General features: G+C 51.4%; 1 protein-coding gene across 1 annotated transcript in view; it reads left to right on the forward strand.

The window, feature by feature from the left end:
• The first annotated feature begins 200 nt into the window (after positions 1-200).
• LOC147746923 (uncharacterized) overlaps positions 201-23,451 on the forward strand; it is a 127,952-nt gene continuing 104,701 nt past the window's right edge. The window contains exon 1 of the mRNA XM_086952305.1: positions 201-471. Within this exon, the coding sequence (XP_086808431.1) occupies positions 444-471 (28 nt within the window). The 5' untranslated portion in view covers positions 201-443. The remainder of the gene's footprint in view (positions 472-23,451) is intronic.

Here is a 23,451-nt window from a genome sequence, read left to right on the forward strand (position 1 = left end):
ACAGATGAATAGCAGGACGGGGGAAAGGGACTGGCCATGAATGAAAGAAGGGGAGGGCAGGGAGGAAAGAGGGAAGGAGGATTGAAACAGAAAAGCCCGGCAGAGAGAGACGCGGAGTAAAGGATTGGAGGAGGAAGGACTGAAGACAGAAAGTGAAAGAGAGAGAGCGGGGAGTATAGAGGGGAGAGGAGAAGCAGCCTGTGGCGAGAGAGGCGCATGGAGCAGGGCTGGGTCTGACGCGCACCTCCGCAGGAAAGCAGAGCTCGGACGGGGAGGCGCTGTGAGGCTCTGTGCGAGCGCTGGAGCAGGTTCAAGGCGCTGGGAGAGCCTGGGCGAGGCGGCAGGAAGGAAGCCCAGTCTGGGAGCCCCGAAGCACCGGCTCCGAGACCCCTTCACCGCCGGAGAGCCCGAGTTCACTGCCCCAGGACTCCGCGGAACCCAGGATGGAGCGGAGGCGCGCGGCTGAGAGAGGTACAAAGTGAGGGGAGAGCGGGGTGAGGCACCTGGGAGAGGGCACGCAGAGTGAGGAGAGGGGCAACTAGAGCCCTGTGGGCGTTGAGCGCCTGGTGCCACTGCACTGTGCGGGAGGAGAGGGCGCACTGCACTATACAGGAGAGGGGCGCACTGCACTGTACGGGAGGAGAGGGGCGCACTGCACTGTACAGGAGGAGAGGGGCGCACTGCACTGTACGGGAGGAGAGGGCATGCGCTGCACTGTACAGGAGGAGAGGGGCACACTGCACTGTACGGGAGGAGAGGGGCGCACTGCACTGTACAGGAGGAGAGGGGCGCAGTGCACTGTACAGGAGGAGAGGGGCTCACTGCACTGTACAGGAGGAGAGGGACGCACTGCACTGTACAGGAGGAGAGGGGCGCACTGCACTGTACAGGAGGAGAGGGGCGCACTGCACTGTACAGGAGGAGAGGGACGCACTGCACTGTATGGGAGGAGAGGGGCGCACTGCACTGTACAGGAGGAGAGGGGCGCACTGCACTGTACGGGAGGAGAGGGCATGCGCTGCACTGTACAAGAGGAGAGGGGTGCACTGCACTGTACAGGAGGAGAGGGGCACACTGCACTGTACGGGAGGAGAGGGGCACACTGCACTGTACAGGAGGAGAGGGGCGCAGTGCACTGTACAGGAGGAGAGGGGCGCACTGCACTGTACAGGAGGAGAGGGACGCAGTGCACTGTACAGGAGGAGAGGGGCGCACTGCACTGTACAGGAGGAGAGGGACGCACTGCACTGTACGGGAGGAGAGGGGCGCACTGCACTGTACAGGAGGAGAGGGACGCACTGCACTGTATGGGAGGAGAGGGGCGCACTGCACTGTACAGGAGGAGAGGGGCGCACTGCACTGTATGGCAGGAGAGGGCATGTGCTGCACTGTACAAGAGGAGAGGGGTGCACTGCACTGTACAGGAGGAGAGGGGCACACTGCACTGTACAGGAGGAGAGGGGCGCACTGCACTGTACAGGAGGAGAGGGACGCACTGCACTGTACGGGAGGAGAGGGGCGCACTGCACTGTACAGGAGGAGAGGGGCGCACTGCACTGTACGGGAGGAGAGGGCATGCGCTGCACTGTACAAGAGGAGAGGGGTGCACTGCACTGTATGGGAGGAGAGGGGCGCACTGCACTGTACAGGAGGAGAGGGGCGCAGTGCACTGTACGGGAGGAGAGGGGCGCACTGCAGTGTACAGGAGGAGAGGGGCGCACTGCACTGTACGGGAGGAGAGGGGCGCACTGCACTGTACAGGAGGAGAGGGCCGCACTGTTGGGAGGAGAGGGGCACACTGCACTGTACGGGAGGAGAGGTGCGCACTGCACTGTACGGGAGGAGAGGGGCACACTGCACTGTACAGTAGGAGAAGGCACTCACTGCACTGTACAGGAGGAGAGGGCATGCACTGTACAGGAGGAGAGGGGTGCACTGCACTGTACAGGAGGAGAGGGGCGCACTGCACTGTACTGTACAGGAGGAGAGGGGTGCACTGCACTGTGCGGGAGGAGAGTGGCGCACTGCACTGTACAGGAGGAGAGAGCGCGCACTGCACTGTACAGGAGGAGAGGGTGCACTGCACTGTACAGGAGGAGAGGGGCGCACTGCACTGTACAGGAGGAGAGAGCGCGCACTGCACTGTACAGGAGGAGAGGGGCGCACTGCACTGTACAGGAGGAGAGTGGCGCACTGTACGGGAGGAGAGGGGCACACTGCACTGTACAGTAGGAGAAGGCACTCACTGCACTGTACAGGAGGAGAGGGCATGCACTGTACAGGTGGAGAGGGGTGCACTGCACTGTACAGGAGGAGAGGGGTGCACTACACTGTACAGGAGGAGAGGGGTGCACTGCACTGTGCGGGAGGAGAGTGGCGCACTGCACTGTATGGGAGGAGAGGGGCGCACTGTACGGGAGGAGAGGGGCGCACTGCACTGTACAGGAGGAGAGCGCGCACTGCACTGTACAGGAGGAGAGGGGCGCGCTGCACTGTACAGGAGGAGAGAGCACGCACTGCACTGTACAGGAGGAGAGGGGCGCACTGCACTGTACAGGAGGAGAGGGGCGCACTGCACTGTGCGGGAGGAGAGGGCGCGCACTGCACTGTACAGGAGGAGAGGGACGCACTGCACTGTACGGGAGGAGAGGGACGCACTGCACTCTACAGGAAGAGAGGACGCACACTGCACTGTACAGGAGGAGAGGGACGCACTGCGCTGTACGGGAGGAGAGGGCGCACTGCACTGTACGGGAGGAGAGGGGCACACTGCGCTGTACAGGAGGAGAGGGGTGCACTGTGCGGGAGGAGAGGTCGCGCACTGCACTGTACAGGAGGAGAGGGGTGCACTGCACTGTACAGGAGGAGAGGGGCGCACTGTGCGGGAGGAGAGGGCACGCACTGCACTCTACAGGAAGAGAGGGCGCACACTGCACTGTACAGGAGGAGAGGGACGCACTGCACTGTTCGGGAGGAGAGGGCGCACTGCACTGTACGGGAGGAGAGGGGCGCACTGCAATGTGCGGAAGGAGAGGGGCGCAGTGCACTGTACGGGAGGAGAGGGGCGCACTGCACTGTACGGGAGGAGAAGGGCACACTGCACTGTACGGGAGGAGAGTGGCGCACTGCACTGTATGGGAGGAGAGGGCCGCACTGTTGGGAGGAGAGGGGCGCACTGCACTGTACGGGAGGAGAGGGGCGCTCTGCACTGTACGGGAGGAGAGGGGCGCACTGCACTGTACAGGAGGAGAAGGCATGCACTGCACTGTACAGGAGGAGAGGGGCGCACTGCACTGTACAGGAGGAGAGGGCTTGCACTGCACTGTACAGGAGGAGAGGGCATGCACCTCACTGTACAGGAGGAGAGGGCATGCACTGCACTGTACAGGAGGAGAGGGGCGCACTGCACTGTACAGGAGGAGAAGGCACTCACTGCACTGTACAGGAGTAGAGGGCATGCACTGCACTGTATAGGAGGAGAGGGGCGCACTGCACTGTGCGGGAGGAGAGGGGCGCACTGCACTGTACAGGAGGAGAAGGCACGCACTGCACTGTACAGGAGGAGAGGGGCGCACTGCACTGTACAGGAGGAGAAGGCACTCACTGCACTGTACAGGAGGAGAGGGCATGCACCGCACTGTGCAGGAGGAGAGGGCATGCACTGCACTGTACAGGAGGAGAGGGGCGCACTGCACTGTACAGGAGGAGAGGGGCACACTGCACTGTACAGGAGGAAAGGGCACGCACTGCACTGTACAGGAGGTGTTCTGCAGCACACATAGAAAGAGGAAATCACCTCTAACAATTGTTTTTGTTTAGGAAGGGTTCCCTTCCTGAACAAAAACAATCTCCCCATGACGCAGGCCGCCTTGCACCATGGTGCAAGGGTACCTGAGCCGGCACATGGCAGCAGTTTGTGAAGCAAAGAGATGCGACATATTGCAAATATGTTGCATCCCTGTGCTTTGAAAGTGACTCAGTGCGGTGCAGCCAAATGGCTTGCAGAATGCACTGAGTCACTTTCTTGAAAGTCTGTCCCAAGGTTTGTAGATTTATATAGCGCGGCTTATCACCAATGAGGGTATCAAGGTGTTGTCCATGGGCACGGTGATTTGCCCAGAATCAAATGATGTTTTTTGTACCTATGCTGAGACTGAAACCCGAATCCCCAACTCCTGAGCCAGCAGTTCTGCTCACTGCACCACATCCTCTACCCCAATTAAAATTATTTATGTATCTCAGGGTTTTGTGATGCTTTGACCAGGGCGCGGACAGCAGTGATACCAGCTTGGTGCACATGGATGTCTAGATGCCACAACAGCTGTAGGCTAGAGCAGGTGATTGAATAGGGTGACCAACCGTCAGTAAATTTCACGGACCGTCCTTAATTTGGATCTCACATCCGTTGTCAGTGTCGATCCCTTTTACGGACGCCTTTTGTCCGTATTTTTTCGGCATTGCGGAACATCACTGTTCCCCATCAGAAGCCTCAGCTCCCAGATGGGGCCACCTTGCACTCCTCTGAGCACACGAGCAGCCCCACCCCGCACATTGTCATTCTGTCTGTGGCTGATTGCCACATACAGAATGGCAATGGGCCAGTCTGTGCTCTTTCCACATGTGGTGGGCCTCCTCCCTGCTCGGTCAAGGGCAGGACATTCAGTCAGGTGGCAGAAATGAACAAAAACGCCCATCCTGCTAGGTGAGAATCCAGTTCATGAAAGGGTACTGAAACAAGTAAAAAAAAGGGTTATGGGTCTTTCACTGTCTCATCATTTTAAAACTGACACATTTTCAATGTTATATTCAACAAAGCCATGGTTGCTACTTTTTTTATTTTATGTAAAAGCAACCTTTGACAAAGCCAATAGTTTTAGCTTGTAGGTGTAACACTACTTGTTGTGTTATATATCTAGATGCAATGGCAAAAACAGAAAATTACCAGTCGGACGGCACAATATGCTAAGCACAGATTTTTAGCTTTGGTGTTTTCCGGCCACGCCCTTAATTTCGTCGAACACCCCCTTTGGAGGTAAGACCTTGACTCCGGTCATAGGTCTGCAATTTCCCCGCAGCTCCTGCTCTCCGTCGTTGCCTGCGGAGCCCCTGGCCCAAGGTGTTAGAGGCTGCTGCCTCCAAGGTTTTGTGATCTTATGTTTGTGCTAATTCTGCTACTTGCTACTTTTGTTTTCCTTTCTGTATCCGCTATTTCCTGCATTTGCTTCTTTTTGTTTAAACTGTGTCAACTTCACTGTTTCCCTTCTGTGCCTGCCCCTTACGCTTCCCCCACTCCCGCCACTGCTGCCCTGGCCCGCCCCTCTACCAGCACCCGGTCTCCCGCCTCCCAGCTGAGCTTCCCTCCCCTATATAATGCAGACTGCTGTGCGGTCGCGCCTAAGGCAAGCCCATCCGCGCCTGGATCGTGCCCAGTACCAGATCCCCTGCCCCCCCACCCCCGAGAGCCCCGACAAAGCTACGACGCCGACTTCCTCCACGGACTCTATACCGGCCGACCATCGAACTGCTTTCAGGCCAGCCCAGCATGCACCCACTGACCCTTCACCTGCCGCGACTACAGCTTCACCAGCTGCCGAACACCCGCACGCCTCACCCCACCCATCAGAGCAGAACGCAACCATCTCAGATGCTTACTACTCAACACCCGCTCTATCCACAAGCACGCTGTCGAACTCTGGGACCTACTTGACTCAGCTTCCCCGGACGTCGCCTTCCTAACAGAGACCTGGATGAACCCCTCCTCGGCACCGACATCGCCAGAGCGATCCCAGATGGATACAAGATCACCAGAAGGGACCGCACCAACAAACCGGGAGGAGGAATCGCCATCGTCTACAGAAGTGCCCTCAGAATCTCGACCTGCACGACAGACACCTTCAGCACTGTCGAGCACCTGCACTTCCAGATCCACCTTGACCCCAACACCACTCTCAGAGGAACACTCGTCTACAGACCCCCCGGCCACAGTTCATCGACCCCATCTCTGACATCGTCAACACGCATGCTATTGTGTCCGCAGACTACATCCTCCCCGGATCCCTGAATTTCCACCTCAAGAACGCCGACTACAGCAACTCTGCCACTCTGCTTGATAACCTCGCCAACCTCGGACTCAAACAGCTTACGACTCCTACCCTCACCGCCGGTCACACACTCTATTCCTTCCTCTCAACCTTTAGCCACGCCATCGAACTCCACTGGACCGACCACCGCTGCATCCACTTCACCTTCAAGAAACCCCCCACGCACCTCCACCCACTACGGATCCCCTCCCGCAGCTGGTACAAGGTCACGGAAGACCAGCTCATCACCACCCTCGCTCGAGACCCACTGACAAACACCACCGACACCAATACAGCCGCCAGCAACCTCAGGCAATGGATCAACGACTGCGCCAACACTCTCACCCTGATCAAAAAACCCTCAAACAGACGCACCGACAGAAAGGCAAGCTGGTTCACCACCGAATTCAGGAAACCAAGAACATTTTCAGAAGACTCGAGAAAAGGTGGTGCCACGAAAAGACACCAGAAAACCACACAGCCCTAAAGAACGATATCTGCAAGCACCACAAACTCATCCGAGCCACCAAGAAGACCTCCTTCAAGGAACGCATCGACAACAACGCACACAACAGCAAAGAGCTCTTCAACATCGTGAAGGAGCTCTCCAACACCAGCTCCAACTCCAACGACATCCCGCTGTTGCAAGACCTCTGCGATTCCCTAGCCACCTTCTTTCACCGCAAGTTCGCAGACATCCACGACAGCTTCAACACCCAGACCCCCCTACAGCTGCCAACACTGCAGAACCACTGTCCCCCAGCCTCACCAACCACCTGCGGACCCAGAGGACCTCAAGAACTTCTGGCCCATCTCCCTTCTTCCGTTCCCGGCGAAAGTCATCAAAAAATCGTCAACAAGCAATTTACCCACTTCCTCGAGGAGAACAGCATCCTGGACCAGTCCCAATCCGGTTTCCGCAACAATCACAGCACCGAAACTGCCCTCATAGCTGTCACAGACGACATCAGGACCCTACTGGACAGTGGCAAAACTGCGGCCCTCATCTTCCTGGACCTCTTGGCCACCTTCGACTGCCACCACACCCTACACACACGCCTACACGACGCAGGATTACGCGACAAAACCCTGGACTGGATCACCTCCTTCCTCACCAACAGAACCCAGAGGGTCCGCCGTCTGCCCTTCCGCTCCAAAGCCACCAAGATCATCTGCGGCGTCCCCAAGGATCATCCCTCATCCCTGCCCTCTTCAAAGTCTATATGGCACCACTCGCCAACATCGTCCGCTCGCACAACCTCAACATAGTCTTCTACGCCACAACACTCAACTGATCCGCTCACTCACCAAAAACCCTGCCACCGCCAAAACCAGCCTCCAGTTGCCAGCTGGATGCAGACCAGCTGCCTGAAAACTTAACTCAGAGAAGACAGAAGTCCTCATCCTCGGATCCACCCCCTCAGCCTGGGATGACTCCTGGTGGCCAGCCTCCCTGGGAGCCGCGCCCACACCCACCGATCACACACGCAACCTGGAGGTCATCCTGGACTCATCGCTCTCAATCACCCTGCAAGTCTACGCCGTCTCCTCCTCCTGCTTCAACACCTTGTGCATGCTCCACAAGACCTACAGATGGATCCCCACCGAAACCAGAAGAAAGGTCACACAGGCCCTTGTCAGCAGCAGGATGGACTACTGCAACGCCCTCTAAGCAGGAACCACGGCCAAACTCCAGAAGAGACTCCAGCGCATACAGAACGCCTCATCCTCGACATTCACCGCCACACCCACATCACTGCCCACCTGAAGGACTTGCACTGGCTCCCAGTCAAGAAGAGGATCACCTTCAAGCTCCTCACCCACGCCCACAAAGCACTACACAACTACAGACCAGCATACCTCAACAAGCGAATCACCTTCTACACCCCAAATCACCAGCTGCGCTCTGCCGACCTCACCCTCACCGCCAGCCCACGCGTCCACGGGACCTCCACCGGCAGCAGATCCTTCTCCTACCTCACTGCCAAGACATGGTACACCCTCCCCACACAGCTGCGACAGACACAGGACCTACAGACCTTCAGGAGACTTCTCAAAACCTGGCTGTTCGAGCAGTAGCAGCATTCCCCACCCCAGCGCCTTGAGACCCTCACGGGTGATTAGTGCGCTCTACATATAAGTGATTGATTGGTTGATTGATTGATTTGGAGAGACCCCCAGTTTTTTCATCCCACTTAAAGCCCTGGAAACAACACCATGTCACAGTGGCACTGTGCATCATGCATGACTCATGACTTCCACTTTTTTGGATTGCCTATGTACACGGGCATAGTGAGCCCTCCCCTGCCCCACCCCTTGCTGTAGGAACTACAGCAGAGGTGGAGTCCTTGATGCCATACCCAACTGAAAGCACCTGTACCCAACTATTTACTACCGAATAGATTTTTTGGGGGGGGTGTAACATTCTAAACGAGCCTCCTGAAGCTACGCCCCTGGGGGCAAACAGTACTATGGAATGAGGGCAGTTGCAGAATGGGCGGCCAGTGCAGTATGGCCGGAGTAGACCGCAACTATAGGGTGCTGGTCTGCAGCCTGTGTGTTTGTAAGGGGGGGCTCCATGTGGGGGAGAGGCTGATCCCTCTCTGGTGAGGTGGGACGCTGCTCTTTGTAGAGCCAGGGTGAGGCACACCTCCCTGCACACTCTAAAGTGAAACTGCACTTTGTGTGGGAGAGTGGGTGGCACTGCACCTCGTTGGGAGGGGCACACAGCATCCTATGTGGGAGTATAGTGGACTGCACTCGAGGGGCGGGGGGAGGGAGGTGGGGGAAGTATTAATTTGCCATCGAGAGAGCTGCATGGCCCGGCGGGGGGAGACATGCAGGCCAGGGGCTTCCCCCGGGGAAGGGGGAATACCGGAACTCAATTCACCTGCCTTAAAGTCCAGCTGGTAAAGAACATGGTAGCAGGACAGACTGTGGGGTGTGAGGTGTATAGGGCATAGTGCACGCTGTGAGGTGTATAGGGCAGACTGCACGCTGTGCGGTGAATAGGGCAGACTGCACGCTGTGAGGTGTATAGAGCAGAGTGCAGGGCAGACTGCATGCTGTGAGGTGTATAGGACAGAGTGTGCGCTGTAGAGTGCATAGGCAGACTGCACGCTGTGTCGTGTACAGGGCAGACTTTGGTGACCGGACTATGTCGTTCTCACCTGCTTCTTTTATTGCTCTCTCCCCCCCCCTCCGCTGCACTGCATATTGTTCCCATGCTGTATTTTTTTTCTGGGTTTGCTTCCTTACTGTCAGCCTACTATGTAATGTAATGTCCTTCTGCTGTTTACTGTGTGTATGTAAAGCGCTCTGATACCTATGGGTTAAGCTAGCGCTATATAAAAATTTAAAAATAAAAAATAAATAAAGTATAGGGCAGACTGCGCGCTGTGATGTGTATAGGGCTGACTGCACGATGTAGAGTGCATAGGCAGACTGAATGCTGTGCTGTGCATAGGGCAGACTTCACGCTGTGCATAGGCAGACTGAATGCTGTGCTGTGTATAGGGCAGACTTCATGCTGTATAGTGCATAGATCAGACGGCACTTCCCACGAGGACGGGCCTCATCTGGTTCGGGAAGCAGCGCTCCGCAGGCAGCGAGTGAGAGCCGGTGCCGGCGACGGGCGTGTTTGGGGTGCGCCGCCTGAGGTGCCGCCTCCCTGGTGGAAGCGTCAGGAGGAGAGCAGGCCCGACCGGCTCCACTCGTTTCTCGGTCGGGGGCAGCGGGGCTGATGGCCGCCCTGTGCCCTGGCCTCCCGCTGCGACAGGTGGCACGCATGGGGGCACCAGGGAGGCGGCCTGACTGCAAACACTGCGCGTGAATACAGCACTCTCTCCTGCATCCCCGGAGGGCCCACAGATGCGGGGCAGCCAGAGCACCGAGCACTCATTCACAACTCGGCACTTTCGGTCTCTCCGCCCTACACTTCCTCTCTCTTTATCTCACTAACGCAGGTTCTCTTTCTTCCCTGCTTTCTCTCGCGGTCACTACTCTCTTATCCCTCTCTTCGTCCTCCGTTCTCCCTCTTCCTCCCCCGTTCTCCCTCTTCCTCCCTCCTCTCCCCTGCTCGGGGCCAAAGCAAGGTCTGCTGGCAGACACCCGGCCGCATGCCTGTGTGGGCCGGCCCGGCCCGGCGCAGGTGAACGGCCAGAAATACCAGAGCGAGGGCGGGAATATCCCTGAGATTTTTCAAATCCCATTGACATTTGCTGTGAGAGCAGGAGCTCGCCCACAGTCTTAGAATTCAAGGGCTCAAGAAAATATATATTTTTTAATTGCTGTTTTCTTAGGTGCAACCTGGCACTTCAATCGCTATGAGAATTAATAGGTTGGAGGTGCACAACACGCACTCCAGTTCGTCAGTGTGTATCTGTCAGCAGTAAAGGTACCCTTGCGGAGTGGAAGTTGTCCCTGATTGGCAGCCTCCATTTTGGAGGTTGGCGGTGCCCATTCGCAGGAGCTTGAACGGCGCAGGGTACCACTGCCCCCTCCATGCCCCTACGACCTTGGCATTATGCCAGTGTTTTTAAATTGAAGACCCTGTCTTTGTGAGGTATAGGAGCTGCAATTTTAGCATTTTGCAAATGCCAGTGCCGGAAAGGTCTACCACCCCTAGCAGACCTGCATCCCTGCATGCGCAAAGTGGTAGGATCCCAGGAGGAATACAGCCTCATTAATATGCATGACGTAAGATATTTGATACTCTTGCCAAACCTTTGTTTTGCCCTATGACAGTGAGACATGCATTGCAGCACAACACATTTTCCCGGTCCAAAGCAGACACTATGCCCTATATGTTTACATCCAGATCCAATATGCTGCATGATTGACAATATGACTGGGTTGTACATTGCATTAGGATACCCAGAGCAAACCCTCTGCTCGCTTTGTGTGTAGGGCTATGTGTATCTCGATGCAAACAACAGCCTGGACTGGATAAGCTGCTTAGCTATGGGGTAAACTTGAGTGCAGTGTTATGTTCTGTTAAGAAGATCGGTAGAGCGCACTGTCAACCAGGAGGATGTCCTAGCTCTGGTGATGCGTCTTGCTATGTGTGGCTGAATGGGTGATGTTTGCTTTTGGCTGTACAAGTCTGACATCCACTGTAAACGACCTTGTTTTTAAGGGGTATTTAAACATAGACAATAAAATATAGCAATTATTTTTAAAGGTACATTTTACACAAGGAAGCAATTCTGTTATCTGCTTTGTTTGGGCCAGCTCATTTATTTCCATTAGGACTGCCGCTTGACACTGCCAGGGTAAAAGTAATTGGTGTCAGACAACTAATTTCTCACTCATTGGGAGTGGGTGTCACATCTTCATGAAGAATGTCACTCATAACCAGTCCTTAGGATCACACTGCCTTCCATAGATTAAAATGATTTGGAACTATCATTCTTCTGTTAAAATATTAACTTTTGGTAAAAAATCTTTCATTCTCCCTTCTGATCACCTCAAGATAGCTTGTCTCATGCAACAAACTGGGTGCGAGGATGATAATATACTAGGTGTGGGGAATCACCATTGTTCGGTTAAGGTCTCAATAGTGCTGGACACATGATGAGCTGAGGCACACCTTTACTGGCACTAACCTGACCTAAAAGGGCCTGAGCATATGATTTGCACTGGGAAGGAAACTTCATACTGGTGCTGTGCCAAGAATAATGTGCAAACTTTGTGAACACTTAACAAGAGCTAGTAAGGAACTGAGATGCAGATGGGAGAACACATGTTATTTCTGCCATTTGGGCACCAGCTCACATGATCAATATCACCAATTTTTAACGCAGAGCAACCAAACTTACTGCACTGTGTCGTACAACAAGGAAAACACATTGTAGAGCCATATCTACTAGGATTGGCCTACTGCTGCTATCTTCTTCTTCACTGGAGCTCTAAGGCGGCCTTGCATGATGCACATTCCCACACCTGGTGCAGAGGTGAGGGTACGGTGGAAAAGGCAAAGAAGATGTACTGAAGGCATTCAATTCCAGTACAAAGTCCTACATCTAATGAAACTGAGAAGGATCCTGCAATGGATGTGTGCAGTGCACTTCAACATGCATGCAATTCCTTGAATTTTAGGAAAAATCTAAATAGTTTCCCTTGTTAATGCCTGCTTCAAGGAAGCATTGATTTTGATGCAAAGTCCCATGTGGCTGGCTTAGTAGATCAGGCTTTGTGCCGCAATCTTTGGGGGTTTTCACTGGTCCACCCAAGTTTCTTCCCAGTGAAGCCCCCCTTGGCATAAAGCGATGTAAAGCAAAGCAATTGCTTCTTGCACTGAGGAAAGGACCTATCCAACGCAAATCTTTTGCGGTGGAAACTAAATACCAATGTGTAGATGTGTGTTGCTTTTCATCACTTTGCGTTGTGTTGCTTTGCATCCCTTTGTGGCAGCACAAAGCCTTACTACATCTGGGCCTGGGTGTTTCTAAAGGCAAGCTGTAAGCAACAGTGTTGCTCTCTCATCTGGTACAGGCAGTAGGCAGCAGTGGTGCAGTCTGTGTCTCCACACCTGGGCAGGCAGTAGGCAGCAGTGGTGCGGTCTCTCTGTGCCTGCACTCCTGGTACAGGCAGTAGACAGCAGTGTTGCTGTCTCTCTGTGTCTCTAAGCCTGGTGCAGGCATTAGGCAGCAGTGTTGCGGTCTCTCTGTGCCTGCACACCTGGTACAAGCAGTAGGCAGCAGTGGTGCTGTCTCTCTGTGCCTGCACACCTGGTACAGGCAGTAGGCAGCAGTGGTGCTGTCTCTCTGTGCCTGCACACCTGGTACAAGCAGTAGGCAGCAGTGGTGCTGTCTCTCTGTGCCTGCACACCTGGTACAGGCAGTAGGCCTATGTGGTGCTGTCTCTCTGTGCCTGCACACCTGGTACAGGCAGTAGGCCTATGTGGTGCTGTCTGTGTCTGCAGCCCTGGTACAGGCAGCAGTGGTGCTGTCTCTCTGTGCCTGCACACCTGGTACAAGCAGTAGGCAGCAGTGGTGCTGTCTCTCTGTGCCTGCACACCTGGTACAAGCAGTAGGCAGCAGTAGGCAGCAGTGGTGCTGTCTCTCTGTGCCTGCACACCTGGTACAAGCAGTAGGCAGCAGTGGTGCTGTCTCTCTGTGCCTGCACACCTGGTACAGGCAGTAGGCCTATGTGGTGCTGTCTGTGTCTGCAGCCCTGGTACAGGCAGCAGTGGTGCTGCCTCTCTGTTTTCTGCACACCTGGAACCGGCAGTAGGTGGCAGTGGTGCTGTTCTATTTCTGCACATCTGATACAGGCAGTAGGCACCAGTGGTGCCATCTCCCTGGTACAGGTAGTAGGCGGTAGTAAGGCTGTCTCTCTTATTTATTTGATTTATTTATTTATTTTAAAAGTTTTATATAGCGCTAGCTTAACCCGTAAGTATCAGAGCACTTTACATACACACAGTAAACAGCAGAAGGACATTGCATTACATAGTAGGCCGGCAGTAAGGAAGCAAACCACCGAAAAAAATACAGCATGTGCAATAAATATGCAGTACAGCGGATGATGGGAGAGCAATAAAAGAAAAGGCGAGAGTGACATAGTCTGGTCTCCCACTATCCATGAAAGTCCAGAGAGAGAGGAGACAACTCGGATAAAGAAGACTAGGTTAGTTGACGTTGGTCATGAAAGTATTTGTTTAGGAGAGGGAGTTTCAGGTCCCTTTTGAAACAGGAGAAGGAGGGGTTGCATCTGAGGACTCCAGGGAGAGCGTACCATATCCTGGGAGCGTTGCCAGAAAACGATCGGTATTGGGTAGTTTTCTTTTTCAATTTCGGAGGAATAAGAAGGAGTGAGTTGGAGCTTCTCAGTGTTCTGGATTGACCTGCTCTACTCAGTTTATTATTTAAGTAGTTGGGGTCAGGAGAGTGAAGGGTTTTGTGTGTGATGCAGGCCAATTTATAGATACATCTCCCTTCCATGGGAAGCCAATTGAGGCAGTTGAGAGCTGGAGTGATGTGTTCAAATCTTTTAACTCCAGATATGAGTCGAGCGGACATGTTCAGCACTGCTCTTAGAGGGGCTAGGTGAGCTTTCGGAGTCCCTGTAAGGATGGCGTTCTCGTAGTCGATTTTATAGAGAACTAGGGATTGGTCTACTGTCTTGAGGTCATCGTGGGGTAAAAAAGCTTTCAGTTTCTTTAGGTCTCTCTGTGTCTGGTACAGGCAGTAGGCAGCAGTGGTGCCATCTCTATGTTTCTGCACATCTAGTGCAGGCAGTAGGCAGCAGTGATTTGTGCTGCGTTGCGTGGCTTCATAAATTTCACTTCGAGGCTTGTGTCATGCATGTACCACTTTGCATGGTGCAAACATGACGCAAGCCTCTCATAAATATGGCCTTGCATTTTTAGTAACTTTTGTTCTGCATGAACTGGAGACATTTTTTTTTATTGCAGATTATGCAAATGCAGCTGATTCATAATTATGTGAAAAACAACACGGCCGCAAAAATCGCATAATTCCAGTGGCCCTCGTTATAGAAGACTGCATGCATCTGTGCAGGCAATGTTTGTAGTAAAATCAAGGAATCAACAGTAAAAAAATGGCCCATCAAAGCATAAAACAGGCCGACAAACAGCCAGAAAACCGTCCCACACGCTGACTTGTCAGACCAGCCTCATGAATTTACCAAATTCCCTATTGCATAGCTACCAAATCTCCCTGGTCCCTGTGTGATGTGCTACTCCAGTCCAGTATTTATTTCATTGACTTCTCTAACTTGTAACCCTGTTTTATAATGCAATAAATAAGACTACAAGCCCCAAAATTCAAAGAAAAACCTGGACTGGAACTCACATTACTTGTGGACCTCGGAACTTGGCAGGGCTGCTTTCTATAGTCCAGTCCACCCCTGTCCACCTCCCTGGTTAGAAAGAGAACTGCCAACAAGTCTCTGAAAAAAGTAAATGTCCTGAAATCCCTGCCTTGCTGCTGATTTCACTGAACTACACAGGTGCATTTCCTGATCAAGATACGTGTTAACTAAGTGACAAACAGACCTATTACACAAAGGTCACTTGTGTGTGCCATGCCATTTATTTGTCAAGATGCAGAGTCACAAGCCACAGGGTTCATCGTGTCTCTGATATTGATGCCAAGGCACAAAATATAATTTCTTGCGTCCATCAGTCATGGGTCCAAAGTTTCTGTGATTTCTTTTACAGCTTTATCATTGGATTAATTAGTTGTTGAATGAAGTGACTATGAAAACGGAACACGGCGGAAGCCTTATTGCTTGGGACCATTTACTTGTTACGTGTTCGTGATTTTCGAGCTGTTTTGAATCCTCCAGTTCCAACGGCCGGAGCGTCGGCCGTTGGCCGGTAACGCCTGTGACGTCAGACACCTCGCGCCCAGCGTCCTCTTAGCGTTACCCGGCAGTCAGACCTGGTTGCCAGGCAACCGCTGCTAAACTACCGGTTTGTTGTGGTTTAAATAAACACCTCCAGGTGAACCAGGCCAATTAAGATGCACATGAGAGGATTTGCCGCGAGCCGCTTTTACAACTCGGGTGGATTAACCGGGGCGACCTGGCTGTGTTTATTTAACGTGACAGATTAGAAGGGGGGCAGGGCAAGACGCAGTGACTGGCTGGGTTCTTCTCGGCACCCACACAGACCTGTTTACCAATTGTACTATCTCATTCAAATCAGAGCTGCTTTGCTAAATTTGGAACAGGAGAACCAATTTCGAGTCTCAGCGTCTTCTCAGCATCCTGTAATTCTGGGCAAACCAGTTCATCTCCCCGTGTTTACAAAAACAAAAACATGAATGTGTCCTTTTAATGGGTGCTCATGTAAGCGCTCCAAATACCTTCGGGTTGAGTTCGGTCTACACAAAACAAAAAAAAAAATACTGCAAAACATATATACATATATCTCCAACCAAATCCTCCTCTCTCTCAGGAAGAAAGAACCACACAGGTAAACGGGTCCAACGCGGTTTATTCAGCTTTCAGGGCATGACGCGTTTCGTCGGAAGACTTTTTCAAATGCCTCAAATCACGAAAATGCTGACCAATGTCCACTTAAAACCAGCATGCCTTACTGCGATTGGTTGTAGTCATCTGGCAGGCACGGGGGAGCATCTCGAAACTCGGCACTCCGTGTTTCGCGTAGGCAGTCACTCAGCGTATGTACTTCCCAAGTGTGTGTGTGTGTGTATATATATATCAGGGCCGGCTCTAAGCTCATGGTGGCCCTGGGCAGGGAGCGTAGGTAGGGGGCCCGGAAGAGGGGGTCCGGGCGGGGCGGAGCGCGCAGGCCAGTAAAGAGGGAAGGGGGTCAGGGAGTTTAGAAGTGGAACAGAGCTGGAGGCCGCCAAATCCCTGCCAGGGGCCACCACGCAAATATGTATCCATCCTCAGAGGATTAATATATTAAGGATATGCATTGGCGTGGTGGCCCCTGGGGTTTGGTGGCCCTGTGCAGGTGCACAGCTTGCACATGCCTAGAGCCGGCCCTGATATATATATATATATATATATATATATATATATATATATATATATATATATATATATATATATATATATATATTTCTGACTTGATATTTTTGTTGAGTGCATAGAGGGAGGAGTAATATGTTTGGAAGATTGATGCAATGTCAGGTACTTTTTGTATGGGATGAGCCATTGCCATCTTTGATGACTGATATTAGGGATTTATATTTTTTGGGGCTCTAAGAGACCTACTACTGCCCTTCCAGGCCTAATGAGTTCACAGAGACGTCTGCCTTTTTGTTCAGAAATCTGTTTGCCTTTCTGCCAATAATTTTATTATGTTTATATTTCAGGGATCTTAATTATACCTGGTGGTGCAATACCGTGTTGTGTACGTGGAGCTCTTCCACATATTTAATTTTTAGCTGCACTTCAGTCATTTGGGTGTTGCATGCTTGTTTTTACTTGTTATTATAATTTTCTTTTCACCGCTTTATATGGCATTGAGGGAGTGCCAGAGAATTTGGAAGCATTAATAAATCTAAGCTCTATTTTTTCTTTACAATACCAGTTGCATCAGGGATACGTTGTTGATTAATTCTCCATAATTGATGGCATATTCTTTGGAAGTCCCCATATGTGTAACTTACTAGGATACATGTGTGGTCCGACACAATCAGTCGTTCAATCTTTGAGTACTCTGACAAAGGTAGATGCAAGTCATCAACCAATGTGTAGTTTTGGTGTGAGCAGCTCTGATGTGGGAATGAAAAGAATGCACATCCCATGCCACCTGGGAGATATGTTCTCCAAACATCTTTGAGGTTGTGTTGTGTGCATATATTCATCATTTGTTTGTGAAATTTGTCATCCTAAACCTGTAAGTAGACTGCCTAAGACCGCATCCAAAAACAATAAACCCTGGAAACTATCCATAGTAGGGATCCAGAGGCTATGGGGCCTCAAGGGTGAGCTGGCCTCCAGTCACAGCAATTTTAACGCAACAAAGCCGCCTGAGATTACATTTATTCCTGTATATCAATCAATGATACTGCCACTTGGAGCTTTAAGAAGAGGTTACATTTTGTTTTTCCATATTTAGATTTGGGCAGTCTTGTCAGGGTCTCTAAGGAGGTCCTGTACCACCGTGACATATTTTACAAATTGAGCTAGTTCAATTGGCTCCATTGTGGTTAAAACAAAGGGGCAGATTTGCAAGAAACTAACAAAGTGTGGTGCTGCAAGTAATTTTGCTGCATTAGTTTAGAAGCACAGGGATGCAACATATTTACAACAATATGTCACATCTCTGTGCTTCCCCCGGCGCTAGCACACAACCTGCTGTCTATACTGGTGTTGGCGCTCTTGTACCATGGTGCAAGGACGCCTGCGTCGTGGGGAGATTGTTTTTGAGCAGGAAGTGGCACCTTCCTGCACAAAAAGCAAACAATTGAAGTGATTTCCTCTTCCAATGTGTGCTGTGGAATGCAGCATGCATTGAAAGAGAAAAAAAAAGGAGAACTGAAAACATTTATCCTCTTTGCACCTCGCTAATCCACCCCTAGGGTGGCACAGCATTCTGACGCATTTCCAGATTTACAATTGCTTGTAAATTTGGAAATGCATCAGTGGACATGGGTGTTGCATGGGAACACCCACAGCAACACCCATGTCATGCCCCTAACTCGCAAAGTGTGAATACCAAAAGTAGTAAGTTCATTGGATGTATGACGTTACAACGCATACTTTTACCAGGCATACCATTACAACGCGGTATTTACAACGCATACCGTTACAACGCATAGCGCTTAGAGGTGCTGGATAGTGGTAAGTATAATTTTATATTCCAACTCCAGTCCCCGTGGACACTAGGGAAGGTGTTGGATATAAAATTATACTTATTCCCTATCCTAGAGCGCCCCCCCAGCGCAATGCGTTGTAATGGTATGCGTGGTAATGCCTGCGTTGTAGTGGTAGTGCGTGGTAAAAACTTCGTTGTAAACGTTGTATACCAAGTTCATTCTGTGAATGCCAAAAGTAGTTAGTGCATTCTGTTCATACCAAAAATAGTAGTAAGTTTAGGATTGAGTCTTCAGTTCATTCTGTGAATCAGGCCCTCAATGATCTGAATCTCATGGGGCATAGTTTTTTTCATATTTGTCATATTTTCTGATAGGATCATGTGGGCAAGCTGAAGTTTGAATTTGCTTGAGAAAGGCAGATGTAAGGTGTCTCGGATTCAGAGCTCTAGGAACTGCACATAGTTATTTGTGTTAGTTTCTGTTCTTGCCAGAACGCAAAAAATCTTTAGGTTGACCCTTCAGTTCTGGACATACAGTCTTGGCTCAACTGCACCAACACACCTGAAACTTGTGATTTCTAGAAGGAAAGCACAGTTCTGGAACAAAGGTGTGTAGACCCAGATTTACTCCTCAAAAGTGACACAAACCCAGTGCAAAGTATTATGGAGGGATTTACTTTCCAATGCAAATCAGAATTTGCATTTTAAAGTTGCCCAAAATAAAGCAAAGCAGCTCTATGCCCTTCTGTGCGTCATTTTACAATGAATGCACCGTAGGCATTACACAGGCGTTCTAATCCTATCTAAGGATTTTATGCAAACTTCTACCTACTAACAACTGATGGCAGGGATTTGCATAAAAAGGTAGATAGGCATAACAGTGTAAGACATTTTATAAGTCTTCGCTTTTTCTAACTTTGCTTGTGCACTCGAACAGTACACATAGAAAATGGGAAAGAATGTCCTAGGATCCTGGAGATTATGCATATCTTCGGGGAGTCCTCTGGGCTGTACATGAACCCCCGGAAGTCCACTCTGTGGGTCCTAGGAGACTCCTGGAAGGTGGGTTCCTGGGCCTCTGCGCTGCTGTTGGCTGATGGAGGCCTCAAATATTTGGGAGTGTTCCTGATGGACAGGCCGGAAGTGGCATGGGAGAGGAATCTAGCACCGGTGTGGGACCGAGCTCGTGCAGATATGAAGTTCTGGTCGCGCATGCCCCTCACAATTTAAGGCCGGTCGGCGATTTTTAAAATGGTCACGCTTCCCCGGATGTTATACCAGCTGCAGCACCACCCATTTCGGACAGCGCCCAAGTGGTTTCGGCAGGTGAACTCTGCGCTGGGGCAGTTCCTTTGGGGGGGTGGAGTGGTGCGCGTGGTAATACGCAAATGTTTTCTCTCTACCTACTGTGGAGGGATGGCCACCTCCAATGTGCTTTCCTACTACCACGCCTCCCATCTCCTCGTACTGAATGAATGGTGGTATGGGGACAGAGGTGACCTGGCATACACGCTAGAGCGCTACCTAATAGATCCACACACAATACACACCATTCTCTACTCGGCCCCACTGCAGAAGAATCTGCCGCCGGCTACGCGGCTGGTCTGTCAAGTCTGGAGACAGTCTCTGAAACGTATAGGGTGGTGGAATACTCTGACGACGGAGACCCCGCTGAGGCACAATGGGCTCCTCCCAGGGCTAGCGGCTCTGCAGGACTTTAAGGAATGGGTCGCCATTGGGGTTGTGACCCCGGGGGATGTGGTGAGACATGGGTCTCTCAAGTCCTTTACGGAGCTTCAGAGGGAGTTTGGCATGCCAAGAACTCAGTTCTTTCGCTACTTACAGCTCCGCCAAGCGCTGTCCCCCTGTCTGGAGGGTATTGACACACTGCCGGAGTTTAGCCCACTCGAAGCCAAGGTCTTCATGGGAGATCTAGAGACCAAGAAGATTTCAAAGATCTATCAATCGCTAGTCACACACAGTGCTCTGACCTTAGAGGGGTTGCGAGGGAAATGGGAGGAGGGTGTGGGTACCTTGGAGGAGGAGGACTGGAGGGAGGCCCTACCTGCTCCGCGGGGGGCGGCGATAGTTATGCGTCTCCGGCTCATTCAGTTTAAATATCTCCATCGGGTCTACTTTACGAGGGTCGGGCTGTGGCGGGCGGGGATGGTGGCCTCCCCGGAATGTCTGCGGTGTGGTCGGGAGGAAGGCACGTTTCTGCACACAGTGTGGTCCTGCACCGCATTGGACCGCTTTTGGCTGGGGGTCTTTGAGTGCCTGTCGGAGGTCCTGGGGTGGACGCTCTCGCGTACCCCACAGCTTGCTCTTCTGCATGTCATGGAAGGGGTCGGGGGCAATGCATACAAACGTCACCTGTTGCTCCTAGGGCTTGCCTTAGCAAAGCGTGATATTGCTAGACGCTGGAAGGATGCCCAGGCTCCGCCACTCTCGGTCTGGAAACTATGGTTGGGGGCGGCTATGTGGACTGGCTTCTGTGCGTATTTACTGCTCTTGCCATATGTTCCTAAGTTATTCTGTGACTCGAACCCAGTGAACTGTTGCGCATGTTGGGGTGGGGGGGGAGTTATGGGATGCAGAGCCCTGCAACTATGGAGTGCTCCCATACAGGAGTCATGTTTGATGAAAGTTTCTCCGCTTGAAGTGCAAACATTATGGGCAATACAGGAGGGTTACAGTTTCGACCGAGGATGATGTGTAATTCTATAGACGACACCAAAAGGGCTAGGCTGAGGCCAATAATGTACTACATTGTATAATCTTTTGTGTTACCGAGCCTTACGGGGGTGGGGGGAGGTTCCTGGTTCTATATGTGTTTGGTATGATTTGTATTCTTTGCAAATGATAGCTTGAAGGCCTATGGGCACAGTACTTTTTGAATGGACGATGGCCTCATCCGCGCCACAGACTATGCGACTGGCAGTTATGGGCAGCTATATCCTCGCTGTGTTTCCCCACCGGGGGTGGCGATTCGGTAGGATGTGCCAATGTGTGGTGCGATGCTCATTATTGTATTGTGTCATGCTTATTCAATAAATTATGTTGTTATAAAGAAAATGGGAAAGAATTAGAACAGAGCTAGGTCAAGCTGACCGGACAGTGCAGCTGTCTGGTTGCAAAAGACTTTCTCTGAGCTTACCCAGAACACATATGGGCTTGGAGCCTGCCCGTTGCGTACCACTGGTTGGCTTTCCTGTCACTCTCTGCTTCTTATTCATGTCCCAGCTTGTCAGTCTTGTGATTGTATTTCTCAAAGAAGAGGGAGGAAATTTGATCACTTGATCAACGGACACAGATTACCACTCTGAATGGTGGAAGGTCCAGTATCAGCATGTGTCCGTATCTAGTACAGATGACGCAAAAGGGGGTTGCTGAACTGTTCCTTTGGACAGACTAGGGGGGTTTAACTGGCGTGACCAAAGGCGTTTGAGTGACACCCTAGGGCATCCATTGTGTTGGATGTAGTTGCCTCACACACCCAGAAGGGTGTCATGCTTCATCATAGGCGTTTGCTCCTCGTCGGGGAGGCGGTGCAACCCCGACGGGCTCACCTCAATGAGGGGCTCTTTGGCGGAGATCTTTTTATCCAACAGCCTTATGGTGAAGTGGGGGTGTGTGGGCAGGATGGTATGATATTTGGTGAGGTTATTAAAATGTAGCAAGGGGTACCGGAATTCACTTTATTCTGGGGTCCCCTGGCTGCAATTAAAATGTGGAACTAGCTCGCTAGGTATCAACAGGTTAGGTCGAGTGACCCTAGAGATGGCTAGAAGTGAGACTGGTCGACATGTTTCTCGCTCAGGGTAAAATCACCCGCGATTCATCAGGACCTTACAAAAAGTGCAAAGAAAAGGAACAACAACATGATTGTGTCATGTATGTGGTGTGAGTTACCTCTGTGGAAGCTCCTATGCCTAAAGGTCAGGGACTACTTGCCACATGAGGGGTCGGCGGGTCAGTACAACGGGGGTGAGTCTAGTGGATGTAGCTCAATCTGCCCGTGTCCGCGTGGGAAGACCTACCCATCTCCGCCGAGCTCGAGTCAACGCGTTTCGAACCAGGATAATTGATGGTTCTCCTCAGGACGGGGACTGGAAACAATGTTCACTGCACCACTTGCAGGAAGAGAACACTGTAGAACAGGAAAGTAATTCTGGTTCTAATTGTGTAGGTGTCCGGAAGAAGAGCGCCCGCAAAGCGGTGCGCTGTAGGGACGTAGCCAACTTCACATTCCTTATGTCAGCTGCACGCTATCCAAATGTTGAGCCGGCTGAAGAGGCAATCAATCCCGTAGTCTTGTGCAAGATTAATTTGCGGCGGGGAAGTTTTTACAGCACGGAGCCGTTGTGCGAAAGGGAGTCAATCCTAGCAGCGGCCAGACGTGTTCAGTGCTTCCTGGACGAAGGTTTGGCAGCGACTGAATCCTACCATACCCCGTCCTTAGGAGAACCATCAATTATCCTGGTTCGAAACGCGTTGACCCCCAGCCTGTGATAAGAGAGAGGGGTGCAGCCAGGGATTAAATGAATCCCACCTTTGTTGGCCCTTGCATGCAACCAGATTGAATATTTAGTCACAGGTCGTGTGAGACAGGCAGGCAGTTGTGTTCCACCCTTAATTCCGCCTGTCCACTGGTAGTTTCAGTTTATAGGACTGGCCTTTTGCTTATATGCTAAATGTTTCCTTTGATCTCAATTCATTTGAAATGTATGCAATGTTTTCTAAGTTCTATTTTGGTCTCATGTAATTGTTTCATGATTTAATATTCATGTTTGTGTATTTATTTTTGGACCTATTGTGTACACATTTGTTTGTTTTTGTATTTGACTTGGCTGTTTTGTGACAGTGTTTCCATTTTGGGCGACATGTTTTTATGAATTTTGAAATGTGATTGTAAAATCAAATAAATGTCTTGCTAAGTAAATAGCCTGGTCACGCAGTACTCTTGGGCTGTGTGGGTTACAATTAGGATTCAAAAGTTTCCTGGCAAGCCACTTTTGCTCTGTTTCTTCAATTATTGAGGTCCAGGCTGGCCAGTGGTTAGGACCCACAACCTTTCTGTGTATACGTCCATCTTGAAAAGAGCAG

The sequence above is a fragment of the Lissotriton vulgaris genome, chromosome 1_1 (genome assembly GCF_964263255.1).
Source record: "Lissotriton vulgaris chromosome 1_1, aLisVul1.2, whole genome shotgun sequence".
Lineage (NCBI taxonomy): Eukaryota > Metazoa > Chordata > Amphibia > Caudata > Salamandridae > Lissotriton > Lissotriton vulgaris.